Here is a 15,538-nt window from a genome sequence, read left to right as displayed (position 1 = left end):
TTAACACTACCTGTATGTCCCGTGCCTATTTTGATAGTGCACACAGGTCGGAATTGGGGTTCTCGATAGTTGTCCTTAGGTTTATTGGTTTTGCACTAAGATACAACTGGAGGTCATCAGCATGCATTTATTTGCAGTAGGACAATAGTGAAGACATCTCATTATCATACATTGAAAAGAGTGTAGGTCCTAATATCGTACCCTGGGGGACATGTGATACTACCTGCCTCTACTGTGACTTTACAGTGCAAGACATGGCTCACTGGTAGTGAGTCGTCAGATATGAGCGAAACCATTGCACTGCACTTTGCAAGAACTAGAGGCTGCTATGTTTGGCAAGTAAAATGTCGAAGTTGTGAGTGTCGGAACCTTTGCTGACTCTAAGCAGCACATGACAGTCCCATCTTCTGCATTCGTGGCAAACTTCAGGTCATTTTATCTTTATTAAGGCAGAATAGTCTACTGGTGCTCATCTTTCAAGAACCTAGAGGGGGCAATAGGAATTAGAGACAACCAGCAAACTGCTCAGATTAAAAAAGATATGAGAAAATAATGCAACCTTTCTCCATTACTGATCACTATGTGCATTAAAGAAACAACTTTGAAATAATATTTCTGCAGTGTTAAAATTCGGAGTGAAAGGAAATCACTGATAGCAGTAGCTGCTGATAATGCTAACATCAGTGAAAATTTGGAGAAGTTATAGGACATGTCGAATTGAATGAGTAATCTAATAACCACATAAAATAGACTGAGAGTGAACCACAGAAAAACGAAAGCAATTAGAAGTACCAAAATGAGATAGCCGATTAACTTCAAACTTGGTGACTACGTACCAGATTAAGGGTGTGATTCTTCCTCCCACGAACTATAAGAAAAGTCAACGCTCCCAAAAACATTAAACAACACTGTTTTGCTACAATAAACTCACACAAAAGCTAAATTAAAAAAAATTGCTCTAAAAGCTTCTAAAAAATTGTAGAGTTCGCTTGTAGCTATGAATCCTCATTTACTGTGGAGTCAAGATACAGCCGGTTTCGCGATAATGAATCGCATGTGAGCCGGCCGCGGTGGCCGTGCGGTTCTAGGCGCTCCAGTCCGGAGCCGCGCTGCTGGTACGGTCGCAGGTTCGAAACCTGCCTCGGGCATGGGAGTGTGTGATGTCCTTAGGTTAGTTAGGTTTAAGTTGTTCTAAGTTCTAGGCGACTGATGACCACAGCAGTTGAGTCCCATAGTGCTCAGAGCCATTTCAATCGCATGTGCATGTTAATCTACAACAGCATACTTACGAATTAGAGGCCATTAAGTGCACAAACTAATAGTACCTACTATCGAGGAGGTAGAAAAGTACCTCCTTGGCTGGATTATTTCAAGCCATTAAAGCAATACGATCTCCCAACGCTCTACAGGGGTGGTCCATTGATCGTGACCGGGCCAAATATCTCACGAATTAAGCGGCAAACGAAAAAACTGCAAAGAACGAAACTTCTGTAGCTTGAAGGGGGAAACCAGATGGCGCTATGGTTGGCCCGCTAGATGGCGCTGTCATGGGTCAAACGGATATAAACTGCGTCTTTATAAATAGGAACCCCCATTTTTTATTGCATATTCGTGTAGTACGTAAAGAAACATGAATGTTTTAGTTGGACCACTTATTTCGCTTTGTGATAGATGGCGCTGTAATAGTCACAAACATATGACTCACAATTTTAGACGAACAGTTGGTAACAGGTAGGTTTTTTAAATTAAAATACAGAAGGTAGGTACGTTTGAACATTTTATTTCGGTTGTTCCAATGTGATACATGTAACTTTGTGAACTTACCATTTCTGAGAACGCATGCTGTTACAGCGTGATTATCTGCAAATTCCACATTAATGCAAAAAATGCTCAAAATGTGGAATGTAGTCTACTTGAAACTGGAATAGGCATGGGTGGCCGAATAAAAATTGTATATGATGATCATGATGATTATGATTAAAAAGTCAGAGATAGCTGGTCTATTAGATGAAGCCCATGTTCTAGAGGAGGGGCGGTCAAACGTTGCACGCGGCTCACGAGCGCAGGCGTGCAGGCGTCGACCGGGGCTGTGGCGACAGCCGGCAGGTTGCGGCAGTGTAGTGCCAGGCTAAGCTGCGGACGTTGATGCGAAGCGAGCACTATGTAGTGAACGTTGTATTCCAAGAAACGGAGAAGTGGGGATTTGCTATCTTTTAAAAAGCAATGGGAGAATCATTTTTTCTTTGTGCAAAAACGTGAAAATTCGAAATGTTTAATATGTGGCAGTATTCTCGCTGGTCAACGGAAGTTTAGTATTGAAGGCCATTATAATAAATTTCACAAGGACGAGTACAATTTATTGTCGGATTCTGAGCGGATGGGGAATTGACTGAGCTTAAGAAGAGCGATCTGACGATACCAGATGAATCTGTCGTAGTTGGCCGGCCGGAGTGGCCGAGCGGTTCTAGGCACTACAGTCTGGAACCGCGCGACCGCTATGGTCGCAGGTTCGAATCCTGCCTCGTGCATGGATGTGTGTGATGTCCTTAGGTTAGTTAGGTTTAAGTAGTTCTAAGTTCTAGGGGACTGATGACCACAGCCGTTAAGTCCCATAGTGCTCAGAGCCATTTGAATTTGTCGTAGTTGCTGTTGTTACGAGAGATCTGCGACTTTCTCTCGTCGTGTCTCTCATCTAACTGATTTAACATTTTATGGAGCACTGTTTTCAAGTTTTCAGGACGACAATAATAATAGCCCAGCGGTATGTGCAAGTTATAAGACTGCACTTAATATAGCGAGAGCTGGAAAACCATTTGCTGAATTAATAAGTCTCGGTTAAGAGCAAAGATCAGTGATGAAAATTTACGTAACTGTTTGTGTTTGTCTGTATATAGAAATTTTGTTCCAGATATTAAACATATTGTAAACTCCACCTGTGATAATTAAATAAAACGTATCGTAGGTAATAGGTACTCTTTCAAACCATGATTTCTTTCAAGCACTCCTACTAACGTTATTGATTCATTCAATAAAGCAAGCTAGGAAACAAAACGCATTACAGAGGAAGGAGCGGACAGAAGGTATGGTGGGGATGGGAGAGAAGCGGATGGCCAGCTTGCCCCTGTGTGCACGCGGAACACCTGTTAACTGCACGCGTGCAAGTGCACCGCACACGTGCAGGATTCCTGCCCGCCCCTGTTCTAGAGCATCACCAGACTGCTGAAAAGCTGTCGAGTACCTGGTGGTGCCGGCGTGCTGGTAGCTGCTGAGGTAGAAGCCCTTCATGTCGGTGGGCAGCTCCCCAGAGAAGGTGAGTGTGAGCAGCAGGAAGGTCTCTGCTTCCAGAGGCTCCTCCAGGTCCACCTGCAGGAACTCCCGATCTGCGTCTATGACCTCAGGCTGGGACACAGGCAGAGCAGTCTCGTTCCACAGGGCCGTGGCCCCACTCACTGTCAGGTTTGGCCCGGCATGCAGCACGATCGCAGTTGACGAACCGTCCACAACCTGGAACAGGCCACAAACACAATGAGTAGTGGTTTGGGCTAGAGACGCAGTGGATTGAAGAAGAGTCTTCAGAGCAGCACGGCACACCAACAACAGTCGCCACGTCCTAGTGACGAACACCAGCCGTCCCATTGTCAGTGTCATACAGGTGGGCTGACAAAAATGAGGAAACATCATTGACACAACACTTTACCATGTGTAAAAAACTGCATTCAAATTAGCTTTCAGTCATGTCGGAATGGATAAATAAAGGTCCTGTATGGTTTTCAAGGGGGTCTTATCCCATTCTTCACGTGAAAGAGTGACAAATGCGATGTGATCCAATATTCCGTCCAATATATTTGACAAAGATCTTTGACGTAGCGCTAGAGGGGGTATTACACTGTCATCAAATTTTTCGTCAAAGTTCAAGATGGCTGACAACAACTTGTTACTAACCGCAGCAGTTCTACGTACTCCAGTTGCATTGTGTGCACATGCGGAAAAGAAGTGGGGGAAAAATGGAACCATACATACGAGGCTGACAGTCTTAAAAGTCCTGGGATTACAACTTGATAATAAATTCAGTTGGGAGGAGCACACCACAGAACTGCAGAAACGCCTTAACAAATCTGTATTTGCAATTCGAGTGTTAGCAGACATAGGAAACATAAAAATGAAAAAGCTTGCATACTTTGCCTACTTTCATTCCATAATGTCATATGGGATATTATTTTGGGGTAAATCTTGAAGTCAAACAAAAGTTTTCAGAGTCCAAAAGCGTGTAATACGTATTATTTGTGGAGTAAATTCACGGACCTCCTGCAGAAACCTCTTCAAAGAACTGGGTATACTAACTACTGCCTCTCAGTATATTTACGTCTTAATGAAATTTGTCGTAAATAATATATCGCTTTTTCCAAGAAACAACTCAGTTCATACATACAATACCAGGAACAAAAATTATCTGCACTAGGACTTAAAAGCGTCTGTGATCTATTATGTTACTCGTTTTTATTCTCTGCGCGTGTTTTTAGTATTTGGAAAAAGGGATCGATGACCATCGCAGTCTGGTCCCTTTAATCCCACAAACCAACCAACTTACTTTAGTTCAAAAAGGGGTCCACTACTCAGGAACACTCATCTTCAATAATTTGCCAGGAAACATAAAAAATTTAGTTAGAAATAAAGATCAGTTTAAAAGGAGCCTGAAAGACTTACTACTGGCCAACTCCTTCTACTCCATTGGCGAAATTTTTAATAGAAACAAATGATGTATTGTATTTATTCATACTATTAGTATTGTTATTTCAGCTTTAAAAAAATTCGACATGTTCCACATCCACGAGGCTCTCCTCAGCACGGATCTATGGAACGAAAAACTAATCTAATCTGGGTGAAGCCGTGGGTTTTACGACGACACGATAGAAGCATTCAACAAAACTTGTTACGTGAGCCTACAGTGGAAGACGTCAAGTCGTACATCAATTACTTAAGAATGGATGAGCATACATTTCTGTATGTGCTCAATGAAGTGTATCCTCATATCACAAAGCACAATATTCACTTAAGAACTGCTACATCCTCAGAAGACAGGCTCACTATAACACTCCGATTCCTTGCTACAGGAGAGGGTTAGGTTAGGTTAGGTCAGGTCAGGTCAGTTCTGGTCAGGTCTCCAATCTTCTTAATCTATTTTTGTATTCAGGGTGCCTCATGTTGTAAAGCGCCTCATCAGCTTCAGACATCTTTATTAATTTTGTAGTTGTCGGCACACACCAATTGTATTTACCGGCAATGGTTATAAAAACACTACAGACGACAGTACGCTGCAGCGATGCTAGCGCTCCATGTGGTTAACATGTCACATTACAGTGAACAGAAGACAAGCGGTTTCTTTGATCAAATATACAGCGAGGCCCTAGATTTGATCAAATATTGGACGACATTTGACAAAGTCCCTATTACACTATCAAATATCTTTGACAAAGATATTGGACAAAGATATTGGACAAAGAAATTTGATAGTGTAATACCGGCCTTTTAACGTATTTGGAACTGCAGCTGGCGTACAAGGCCGGTTCGACACAGTGCATTGCACAGGCCTCTACCTCAGCAATGCGGGGCTTGTGACGCAGACCGAGGTGAACGAAGCTCTGTAGTGCAAAAATCATTTGAAAAGCTCGGACGAGTTTTAATACGGCACCTCCTGGCACCCATCCACTACACACGACACAGCTGCGCTGGCCGGAGTGGCCGAGTGGTTCTAGGCGCTTCACTCTGGAACCGAGCGACCGCTACGGTCGCAGGTTCGAATCCTGCCTCGGGCATGGATGTGTGTGATGTCTTTAGGTTTGTTAGCTTTAAGTAGTTCTAAGTTCTAGGGGACTGATGACCTCCGAAGTTAAGTCCCATAGTGCTCAGAACCATTTGAACTATCTGGACACAGCTGCCAAGATCATCACTCTTGGTGCGTAAACCAGTTATCGATATTTTTAAATACATCGGTAATCTGATACATCGATAGTTAAAAAGACATTGCCACTTCTTGATATATCTAGAAAAGATATCGTTATATCGATCGTAAAAATATCAATCTACCAGCCCACAAAAATAACGGCTTTACATTCTAAATATACTGACGGTTTTAGAGCTGTACATTTAAGTAGTGATTCATTGATATTCTTTACGTCAGCAAACTATCAGCAAGAATTGAAAGCAAAACGAACACGTTCACGCTTGGCGGTAACCACTTAACTAACAGTTGTATGTAAATGTTAAGTGGCATGATGAAAGGTGACTGATGAGTCTTTCATTCGGTTTCATCAGATGTCCGATTTGTCCGCACACCTCATGTCCACTTCCGTTATTTTCATTCCTGCCAACGCCAGCGATGTAGCAGTTGTAGTGTCAAAATCGCGTGGTGGTGCTAAAGGTTGCTGGTAGTGCCGAGCACCCATTACAACAGCATTTCCCCTCTCATGCCTCCGGCTACCTCGAAGACCAGCCTTGTCATTTAGACTTTTGTTCATCATTTTCAGCAACTGTTTATGAAGAACGCCGATGTGAAGAAATAGCACACTAGTTGCTATTTCTTCACAGCTCAAATCTTGTCATTCCATTCATACCGCCAACCCTCTGCCCCTCCCTCCCTCCCACCCTGCACCGCCACCCCACCCTCTGCAGTACAATCGGACTTCTCATTTTGTGGCATATATACGAGGGTCGTTCAATAAGTAATGCCCGAAATTCTTTTTCTCAGAACATATTTAATGTTAAGAGTCAGGATTTCGTGACAACATACATGAACATGTCTCGTCCATGTTCTATTTTTGTACGTAGTCTACGTCGCAACCTATGACTGTACGCTAACGAAGTGGAAGAGCTTGTACACTACTGGCTACTAAAATTGCTACACCAAGAGGAATGTGGATGATATACGGGTATTCATTGGACAAATATATTATACTAGAACTGACATGTAATTATATTTTCACGCAATTTGGCTGCATAGATCCTGAGAAATCCGTACCCAGAACAACCACCTCTGGCCGTAATAGCGGCCTTCATACGCCTGGGCATTGAGTCAAACAGAGCTTGGATAGTGTGTACAGGTACAGCTGCCCATGCAGCTCCAACACGATACCACAGTTCATCAAGAGTAGTGACTGGCGTACTGTGACGAGCCAGTGGGTCGGCCACCATTGACCAGACGTTTTCAGTTGGTCAGAGATCTCGAGAATGTGCTGGCCAGGGCAGCAGCCGAACATTTTTTGTATCCAGAAATGCCCGTACAGGACCTGCAACATCCGGTCGAGCATTATCCTGCTGAAATGTAGGGTTTCGCAGGGATCGAATGAAGGGTAGAGCCACGGGTCGTAACACATCTGAAATGTATCGTCCACTGTTCAAATTGCCGCCAACGCGAACAAGAGGTGACCAAGACGTGTAACCAGTGGCGACCCATACCATCACGTTGGGTGATACGCCAGTATGGTGATGACGAATACACGCTTCCAATGTGCGTTCCCTGCGATGTCGCCAAACACAGATGCGACCATCATGATGCTGTAAACAGAACCTGGATTCATCAGAAAAAATGACGTTTTGTCATTCGTTCACTAAGGTTCGTCGTTGCGTACACCATCGCAGGCGCTCCTGTCTGTGATGCAGCGTCAAGGGAACCGCAGCCACGGTCTCCGAGCTGATGGTCCGTGCTGCTGCAAACGCCGTCGAACTGTTCGTGCAGATGGTTGTTGTCTTGCAAATGTCCCTAATCAGGGATCGAGACGTGGCTGCACGACCCGTTAGAGCCATGAGGATAAGATGCCTGTCATCTCGACTGTTAGTGATACGAGGCCATCGGGATCCAGCACGGCGTTCCGCATTACCCTCCTGAACCCACCGATTCCATATTCTGCTAACAGTCATTGTATCTCGACCAACGCAAGCAGCAATGTCGCGATACGATAAACCGCAATCGCGAAAGGCTACAATCCGATCTTTATCAAAGTCGGAAACGTGATGGTACGCATTTCTCCTCCTTACACGAGGCATCACAAATAACGTTTCACCAGGCAACGCCGGTCAACTACCGTTTATGTACGAGGACGTCCCGAGCGTGGCTGATCATGGAGCTGTGTTTCTGCATTTCCTGAGGTTGTGACTTTCTTCACCCATCGCCCAAATATACTCCTATCAACTGCAGCATCGCCATACCCTGCACACAAACGTTTATGGGTGGTCAGCACTGTTTCTTCTTCTGCACACAAGAATTCGGTAACAGCGCGCTCCTTGTAACGTGAGTCGTATGTTGACGCCATTTTGACGGTGTACTACGGCTCTGCCATCTGCCAGAACGGTTCGGAACTTCACCGGCGCACAGAACAAACATCAAATGTGAAGCGCCAGCAAGGACGTTTTTCTATGTATATTAATGACATTTTTTTTTTAATGTGGGGCATTACTTAATGAACGACTACAGCTCGTGGTCTCACGGTAGCGTTGTCACTGTCCGAGCACGGGGCCCCGGGTTCGATTCCTGGCTGGGTCAGGGATTTTCACTTGCCTCGAGATAACTCGGTGTTGTGTCGTCTTCATCATCATCATTCATCCCCATTCTGGTCGAAGGAAGGTAATGGCAAACCACCTCCGCTAGGACCTTGCCTAGTACGGCGGTGCAGGTCTCCCGCATCTTCCCCTACGCTCTGTTAAGGACTGTGGGACTTCATCATCTTCACTTATTGAACGACCTGCGTACTCGCTTTACACAGTCAAAGAGAAAGACTGGACGTGACGATAGTTCAAAAATTAGTAAGTCCCCTTCACAAAGTGAAAGTAAAATTTTGTACTACATACAATTTGAAGGGAAAATTTCAAATATGTATCGAAAATTGTAAAAAATATATAATATAAAAAAATATCGGCCCTTGAAATTGCCTTTTTGATGTAGATATATCGATATGTGGGGAAAGAACATCTGTGATATAGTCGATATTTTGCGAAAAAGCCGCGTTGTTAGCCGAGCGGTCAAAGGCGCTGCAGTCATGGACTGTGCGGCTGGTCCCGACGGAGGTTCGAGTCCTCCCTCTGGCATGGGTGTGTGTGTTTGTCCTTAGGATAATTTAGGTTAAGAAGTGTGTAAGCTTAGGGACTGATAACCTTAGCAGTTAAATCCCATAAAGTTTCACACACACATTTGAACATTTATTTATTTATTTATTTTTCCCTAGCGTAAATTCGGCCAAAAGTTTGCAACTGCGCTACAAAACTCATCGGACCAAAGGGCTTTGTTCCACAGTCCAGCTTTTAGGGCCTCGGCTGCACGCTTTCCTGTTATGCTCATTTGCATGACTGATGAGTGCTGCATTGGCATTCCAACTGCTAATTTTAATTTTAAAAACCAACAGGCTCACTTGCACCGTTTACCTAGAATTTACCTAGGGTTCAGTCGGGATAACCCAACCTTCTTCAGAATAAAAGTAGCTACCGTTTGTCCACAATGTTCCAGTATAGCACTCGTGGCTGCCGCATCGCGGTCAGCCGGCTGGAGTGGCCGAGCGGTTCTAGGCGCTACAGTCTGGAACCTGCGCGACCGCTAGGGTCGCAGGTTCGAATCCTGCCTTGGGCATGGATGTGTATGATGTTAGTTAGGTTTAAGTAGTTCTAAGTTCTAGGGGACTGATGACCTCACATGTTAAGTCCCATAGTGCTTAGAGCCTTTTGAACCATCGCGGTCACGAAGTGGGGCCGAGGTAGTTTCAGATAAGTTTTTACAATCTGACGATAATTTATGGATTTGTAGTTTTATCTTGACGATGTCCACTATGGACAAACGGTAGTTACGTTTATTCTGAAGAAGGTTGGGTTATCCCGACTGAAACGTAGGTATATCTAGGTAAACTTTGCAACTGAGGCTGTTGGTTTTTAAAATTAAAATTTATACAGTTGCTGACGGGGCCGCGAAATGTTGAAAATATTCATATTCCAACTCTCCCTACAATTGCCTGCTTACGGAGTTGACAGGGTTCGCCAGTACGACATTAATTTCTGCAGTGACTCCTGGAGTTGTCGTCCTCACAATTTTCGACAGTCCTCCACGTTGAGCGTCTGTCACTATCACTCGGCACACACTTTCTTCCGCTTTGTGATTTAGAAAAAATGGTTCAAATGGCTCTGAGCACTATGGGACTTAACATCTATGGTCATCAGTCCCCTAAAACTTAGAACTACTTAAACTTAACTAACCTAAGGACAGCACACAACACCCAGACATCACGAGGCAGAGAAAATCCCTGACCCCGCCGGGAATCGAACCCGGGCGTGGGAAGCGAGAACGCTACCGCACGACCACGAGATGCGGGCTGTGATTTAGAAGATGATGATTTCCCGCTTTTCTTGAGTGCTCTTTAAATATTTGATACGATGCCTCTTGAAGTATCAAGCACTTCGGCAACCGTAATTATGGAAGCAACAATTTTCCCATGTTCGAATTCATTTATCTCCGACGTAATACATTCACAGCTAGACAGAACACATTTCTCTCCACGACTGACACGTATAGCGTATTGAGGGCAATGCAGAGGTGCGGTTCATTGCCAAACACAACAGTGCAACCTGGAGGCTTGGGTAGCATCTGTGTTCACGACATTCAAGCACGCATTTGTCAGGGTATTTTCGTGTTTTTTGTCCGTCCACTTTATTTGTTGTTAACCATGCACACGAGAAAAAGTTCAGAAACACTATAAAGTGATATTTACAGTTTATACACTGGAGCGCCAAAGAAACTGGTAAACGCTTGCGTATTGAAATAAAGAGTACGCTGACAGAATACCGCGCTATGGTTGGCAAGGCCTGCGTGAGACAAGCGTCTGGCGCAGTCGTTAGATCGGTTACTGCTGCTACAATGGCAAGTTATCAAGATGTAAGTGAGTTTGAACGTGGAGTAACAAGCGATGAGACACAGCATCTCCGAGGTAGCGATGAATATGAGGCATCCGGTAAAGCATCAAGTCTCCGACATCGCTGCGGCTGGAAAAAGATCCTCCGAGAACGGGACCAAAGATGACTGAAGAGAATCGTTCAACATACTGTAACCCATCTGCAAATTCAAAATATCCACGGGTGTGCTGCCAGTCTATAGTGTCCAACGGGAACAATATTTCGGCGATCATACATGTCGCCATCATCAGGTGAACTGACGGACTGAGCTCCTGTGAACGTGCCGGCACGGAGATCCGTACGCTATGGCTGCTCAGAGGGAACTGGGTTCGGTCGCGGCGGCGGCCGATTTAAATACCCTCCGCCCGCGGCGCGCTCCCTCCGCCGTCCGCGCCCCGCGCCACGGTCGCGCGGTGGAACAGATTGCGACGGCGTCTGAGATGACGTCGGTGTGATGGCTCTGTCCGCCGTGGTCGTCACAACTATACGTTTGCTCGATTTACTCTCGATTAACCCAATCGCTGGTTCCCAAGCCTTGCTAAGATTATAGCCACAGTCACGGTTTATGAGGTCGTCATTGGTGCGAATTTCGATGGCCTCTCTAACAACGCTGTCCCAGTATCTCGACGTCTGTACCAGAATCCTCGTGCGGTCATACTCCATGGCGTGATTTTCCGACAAACAATGTTCAGCGACCGCCGACTTGCTCGGATACATCAGTCGAGTGTGCCTCTGGTGTTCACGGCATCGATCCTCGACGGTACGCATCGTCTGACCAATATACGACTTGCCACATTGACACGGAATCTGGTACACGCCGGCCTTCCTCAAACCGAGGTCATCTTTGGCGCTCCCCACCAGTGCACGAGTTTTATTCGGAGGACAAAACACAGTTCCGACCCGGTGTTTCTTCAGAATGCGGGCGATTTTCCCCGAGAGTGCGCCTGTGTATGGAATAAATGCAGTGCCTACCTCCTCCCTCGTGACTTCATCCATCTCAACAGGTTGTGCTGCAGTGGTTGGGCGGAGAGCACGTTGAATCTGTCACTCTGAGTACCCATTTTTTCGAAATATAGTTCTCAGGTGTTCCAATTCCTGTATTTCGAAAAAATGGGTACTCAGAGTGACAGATTCAACGTGCTCTCCGCCCAACCACTGCAGCACAACCTGTTGAGATGGATGAAGTCACGAGGGAGGAGGTAGGCACTGCATTTATTCCATACACAGGCGCACTCTCGGGGAAAATCGCCCGCATTCTGAAGAAACACCGGGTCGGAACTGTGTTTTGTCCTCCGAATAAAACTCGTGCACTGGTGGGGAGCGCCAAAGATGACCTCGGTTTGAGGAAGGCCGGCGTGTACCAGATTCCGTGTCAATGTGGCAAGTCGTATATTGGTCAGACGATGCGTACCGTCGAGGATCGATGCCGTGAACACCAGAGGCACACTCGACTGATGTATCCGAGCAAGTCGGCGGTCGCGGAACATTGTTTGTCGGAAAATCACGCCATGGAGTATGACCGCACGAGGATTCTGGTACAGACGTCGAGATACTGGGACAGCGTTGTTAGAGAGGCCATCGAAATTCGCACCAATGACGACCTCATAATCCGTGACTGTGGCTATAATCTTAGCAAGGCTTGGGAACCAGCGATTGGGTTAATCGAGAGTAAATCGAGCAAACGTATAGTTGTGACGACCACGGCGGACAGAGCCATCACACCGACGTCATCTCAGACGCCGTCGCAATCTGTTCCACCGCGCGACCGTGGCGCGGGGCGCGGACGGCGGAGGGAGCGCGCCGCGGGCGGAGGGTATTTAAATCGGCCGCCGCCGCGACCGAACCCAGTTCCCTCTGAGCAGCCATAGCGTACGGATCTCCGTGCCGGCACGTTCACAGGAGCTCAGTCCGTCAGTTCACCTGATGATGGCGACATGTATGATCGCCGAAATATTGTGCCCGTTGGACACTATAGGCCGGCAGCACACCCGTGGATATTTTGATTATCAAATACGCCGGGAGAAACTCAAGAATCACATCTGCAAATTGCTGCAGATTTCAATGTGGGCCTTCAACAAGCGTCAGCGTACGAACCATTCGTCGAAATATCATCGATCTGGGCTTTCGGAGTCGAATGCCCACTCGTGTACCCTTGAAATGACTGCATGAGAGAAAGCTTTACGCCTAGCCTGTACCCGTCAGCATCGACAATGGACTGTTGATGACTGGAAACATGTTGCCTGATCGGGCGAGTTTCGTTTCAAATTGTATAGACCAGATGGACATGTATGGGTATCGAGACACCCTCATGAATCCGTGGATTCTGCATGTCAGCAGGGTACTGTTCAAGCTGGTGGGGGCTATGTAATGGTGTGGGACGCGTGCAGTTGGAGCGATACGAGACCCCTGATATGTCTAGACGCGAATTTCACAGGTGGCACGTACGTAAGCATCCTGTCTGCTCACCTGCATCCATTGTCCATTCTGGCGGACTTGGGCAATACCAGCAGGACAATGCGACACCCGTCACGTCCAGAATTGCTACAGAGTGGCTCCAGGAAAAATCTTCTGAGTTTATACACTTCCGCTGGCCACCAAAGTCCCCAGACATGAACATTATTGAGCATATCTAGGGTACCTTCCAACGTGCTGTTCAGAAGAGATTTCCATCCCGACGTACTCTTGCGGATTTATGGACAGCCCCGCAGGGTTCATGGTGTCAATTCACTCCAGCACTACTTCGGATATTAATCATGTCCATTCGACGTCGTGTTGTACTTCTGCGTGCTCGCGGGGGCCCTGCGTGGTATTAGGCAGGTGTAGCAGTTTCTTTGGCTCTTCAATGTATAAAAGTATATTGATATAGAAGGGGTAACGTACCGTACTTCACAGATTTACTTAGTTTTTTTACACGTTACTCCAATAACAGTTTGGACAGACGTATAGCCGGACGCTGAGGCTGAGCGGTTCTAGGCGCTTCAGCCCGGAACCGCGTTGCTGCTAAGGTCGCAGGTTCGAATCGTGCTTCAGGCATGGAAGTCTGTGATGTCCTTAGGTTAGTTAGGTTTACATAGCGCAAAACTATAGACCTATATCTCTGACATACAGGGCTATTACAGATGATTGAAGCGATTTCATAAATTCACTGTAGCTCCATTCATTGACATATGGTCACGACACACTACAGATACTGTGGGGCGGCGAGTGAGTAAGCAAATTGCTTGTGAAATAAAGTTTGTTATTTAAATGTGGGAAAAACACTGCACTTCCCGGCTTTTGGAATGTTGTATAATGCTGTCTTTCGCCGTTCTCAACACTGGCTCTCTCTTTGCTTTTTGGCACCCAGAAAGTGATTTAACGAAACGTGGAGCCTGTAATGAGAGTTCCTAGTGCCCACTTAACCTGAGAATATTATTATAGCTGCAGCTTATAGCTCTGAAGAAGTAGGAGATTGTTCGGGATTTCTAATCAAAAACAATTTTCCAAAATAGTTGAGTATATTCTGAAATTCACTGATAACATCACAATTATCCCAACAGCCTAACAAACAGAGCAGTTCAGAGTCTAATTCGCTGATGCAACTATAAATGTCCGAATTGAATGTCAAAAGAATGCTCGCCAAAATTTGATGAGAAAATCTCATCAAACGCCACGCTAAAATGATTGGTAGAATGTCTGTCCCGCGACGGCACGTGAAAATACAACAACACGCAAACTGAAGCTAGATAATGAAAATCATTCCAAAAATAATCCTTCATTTGAAATGTTTTCACAGTTACGCGTATACATCGTAACTCAATACGGCACCCGAGGCAGTTTGTAGCAGCGCTACCGTAGCGAAGCGACTCCCGACACAGCTGACGTGCTATTCAGCGTCTGGAGAGAACTGGGGCCTTCCTTACTCGCGCAGTGCTCTTATATATATAGCCTCGGTGCGGACGGCTAAGAGAACGCCGGCTCTAACTCGGCTCTCACGACTGGCCGCTGGGCTAGTAACGCACCACTTCAAGTTACATAATAATTTATAGCTTCTTTTGCTGATGGCTTATGAAGCTGTTAATTTAATCGTGCATTTAGCACGCAGGTAAGTATTTATAATAAAATTATGACGTGGCTAAGTTAAATATCTTGGGCGAGAGAAATAATTAAGTTACGCTGCACGCAGCCGATGAGCTCTGAACTGGTCCTTTTGAGATCCGCTATCGCTATAATTTTATAGGTATTCAAAAGAAACTTTTCACATCTTCATAGTCATAGCGGACCTCCAACCTATTTAAATCTAAATATCCTAGTCTTATTCATTAGCCTACTTAATCTATCTTGCTTCCTTCAGTTTTGAGATGAAAACCAGAAAATCATGAATTTCCACAAAAGTCTTAACCTGTGAAATCCAAAGTACTGTTTTTATTAAATCATTATGAAAGATGAGTCTAAATATAAATTTTGAAGTCTCTAGCTCCTTTCTGTTGCGCCAATGATTTTTTCAGAAAAACGTTCAAATTTCAAAAATGGCTGAAGTTATCGCACTGATATTTAATACACATTAATTTAGTATTATTCCTTACATGCTGGAAAAGTTTCAGATCATTTGCTTGAATTTTAAGGTATTGCGCAA

General features: G+C 45.3%; 1 protein-coding gene across 2 annotated transcripts in view; it reads right to left on the bottom strand.

Moving 5' to 3' along the window:
- Nucleotides 1–15,538, bottom strand: part of LOC126109410 (aminopeptidase N-like) — a 282,593-nt gene that overhangs the window by 205,509 nt on the left and 61,546 nt on the right. For both annotated transcript variants that reach the window (XM_049914443.1, XM_049914444.1), the window contains exon 3: nucleotides 3,239–3,504. In XM_049914443.1, the coding sequence (XP_049770400.1) occupies nucleotides 3,239–3,504 (266 nt within the window). The remainder of the gene's footprint in view (nucleotides 1–3,238; nucleotides 3,505–15,538) is intronic.

The sequence above is a fragment of the Schistocerca cancellata genome, chromosome 12 (genome assembly GCF_023864275.1).
Source record: "Schistocerca cancellata isolate TAMUIC-IGC-003103 chromosome 12, iqSchCanc2.1, whole genome shotgun sequence".
NCBI classification, from domain to species: Eukaryota; Metazoa; Arthropoda; class Insecta; order Orthoptera; family Acrididae; genus Schistocerca; species Schistocerca cancellata.
Note: the sequence above shows the minus strand (reverse complement) of the source record. Positions and strands in the feature narration are given on the sequence as shown.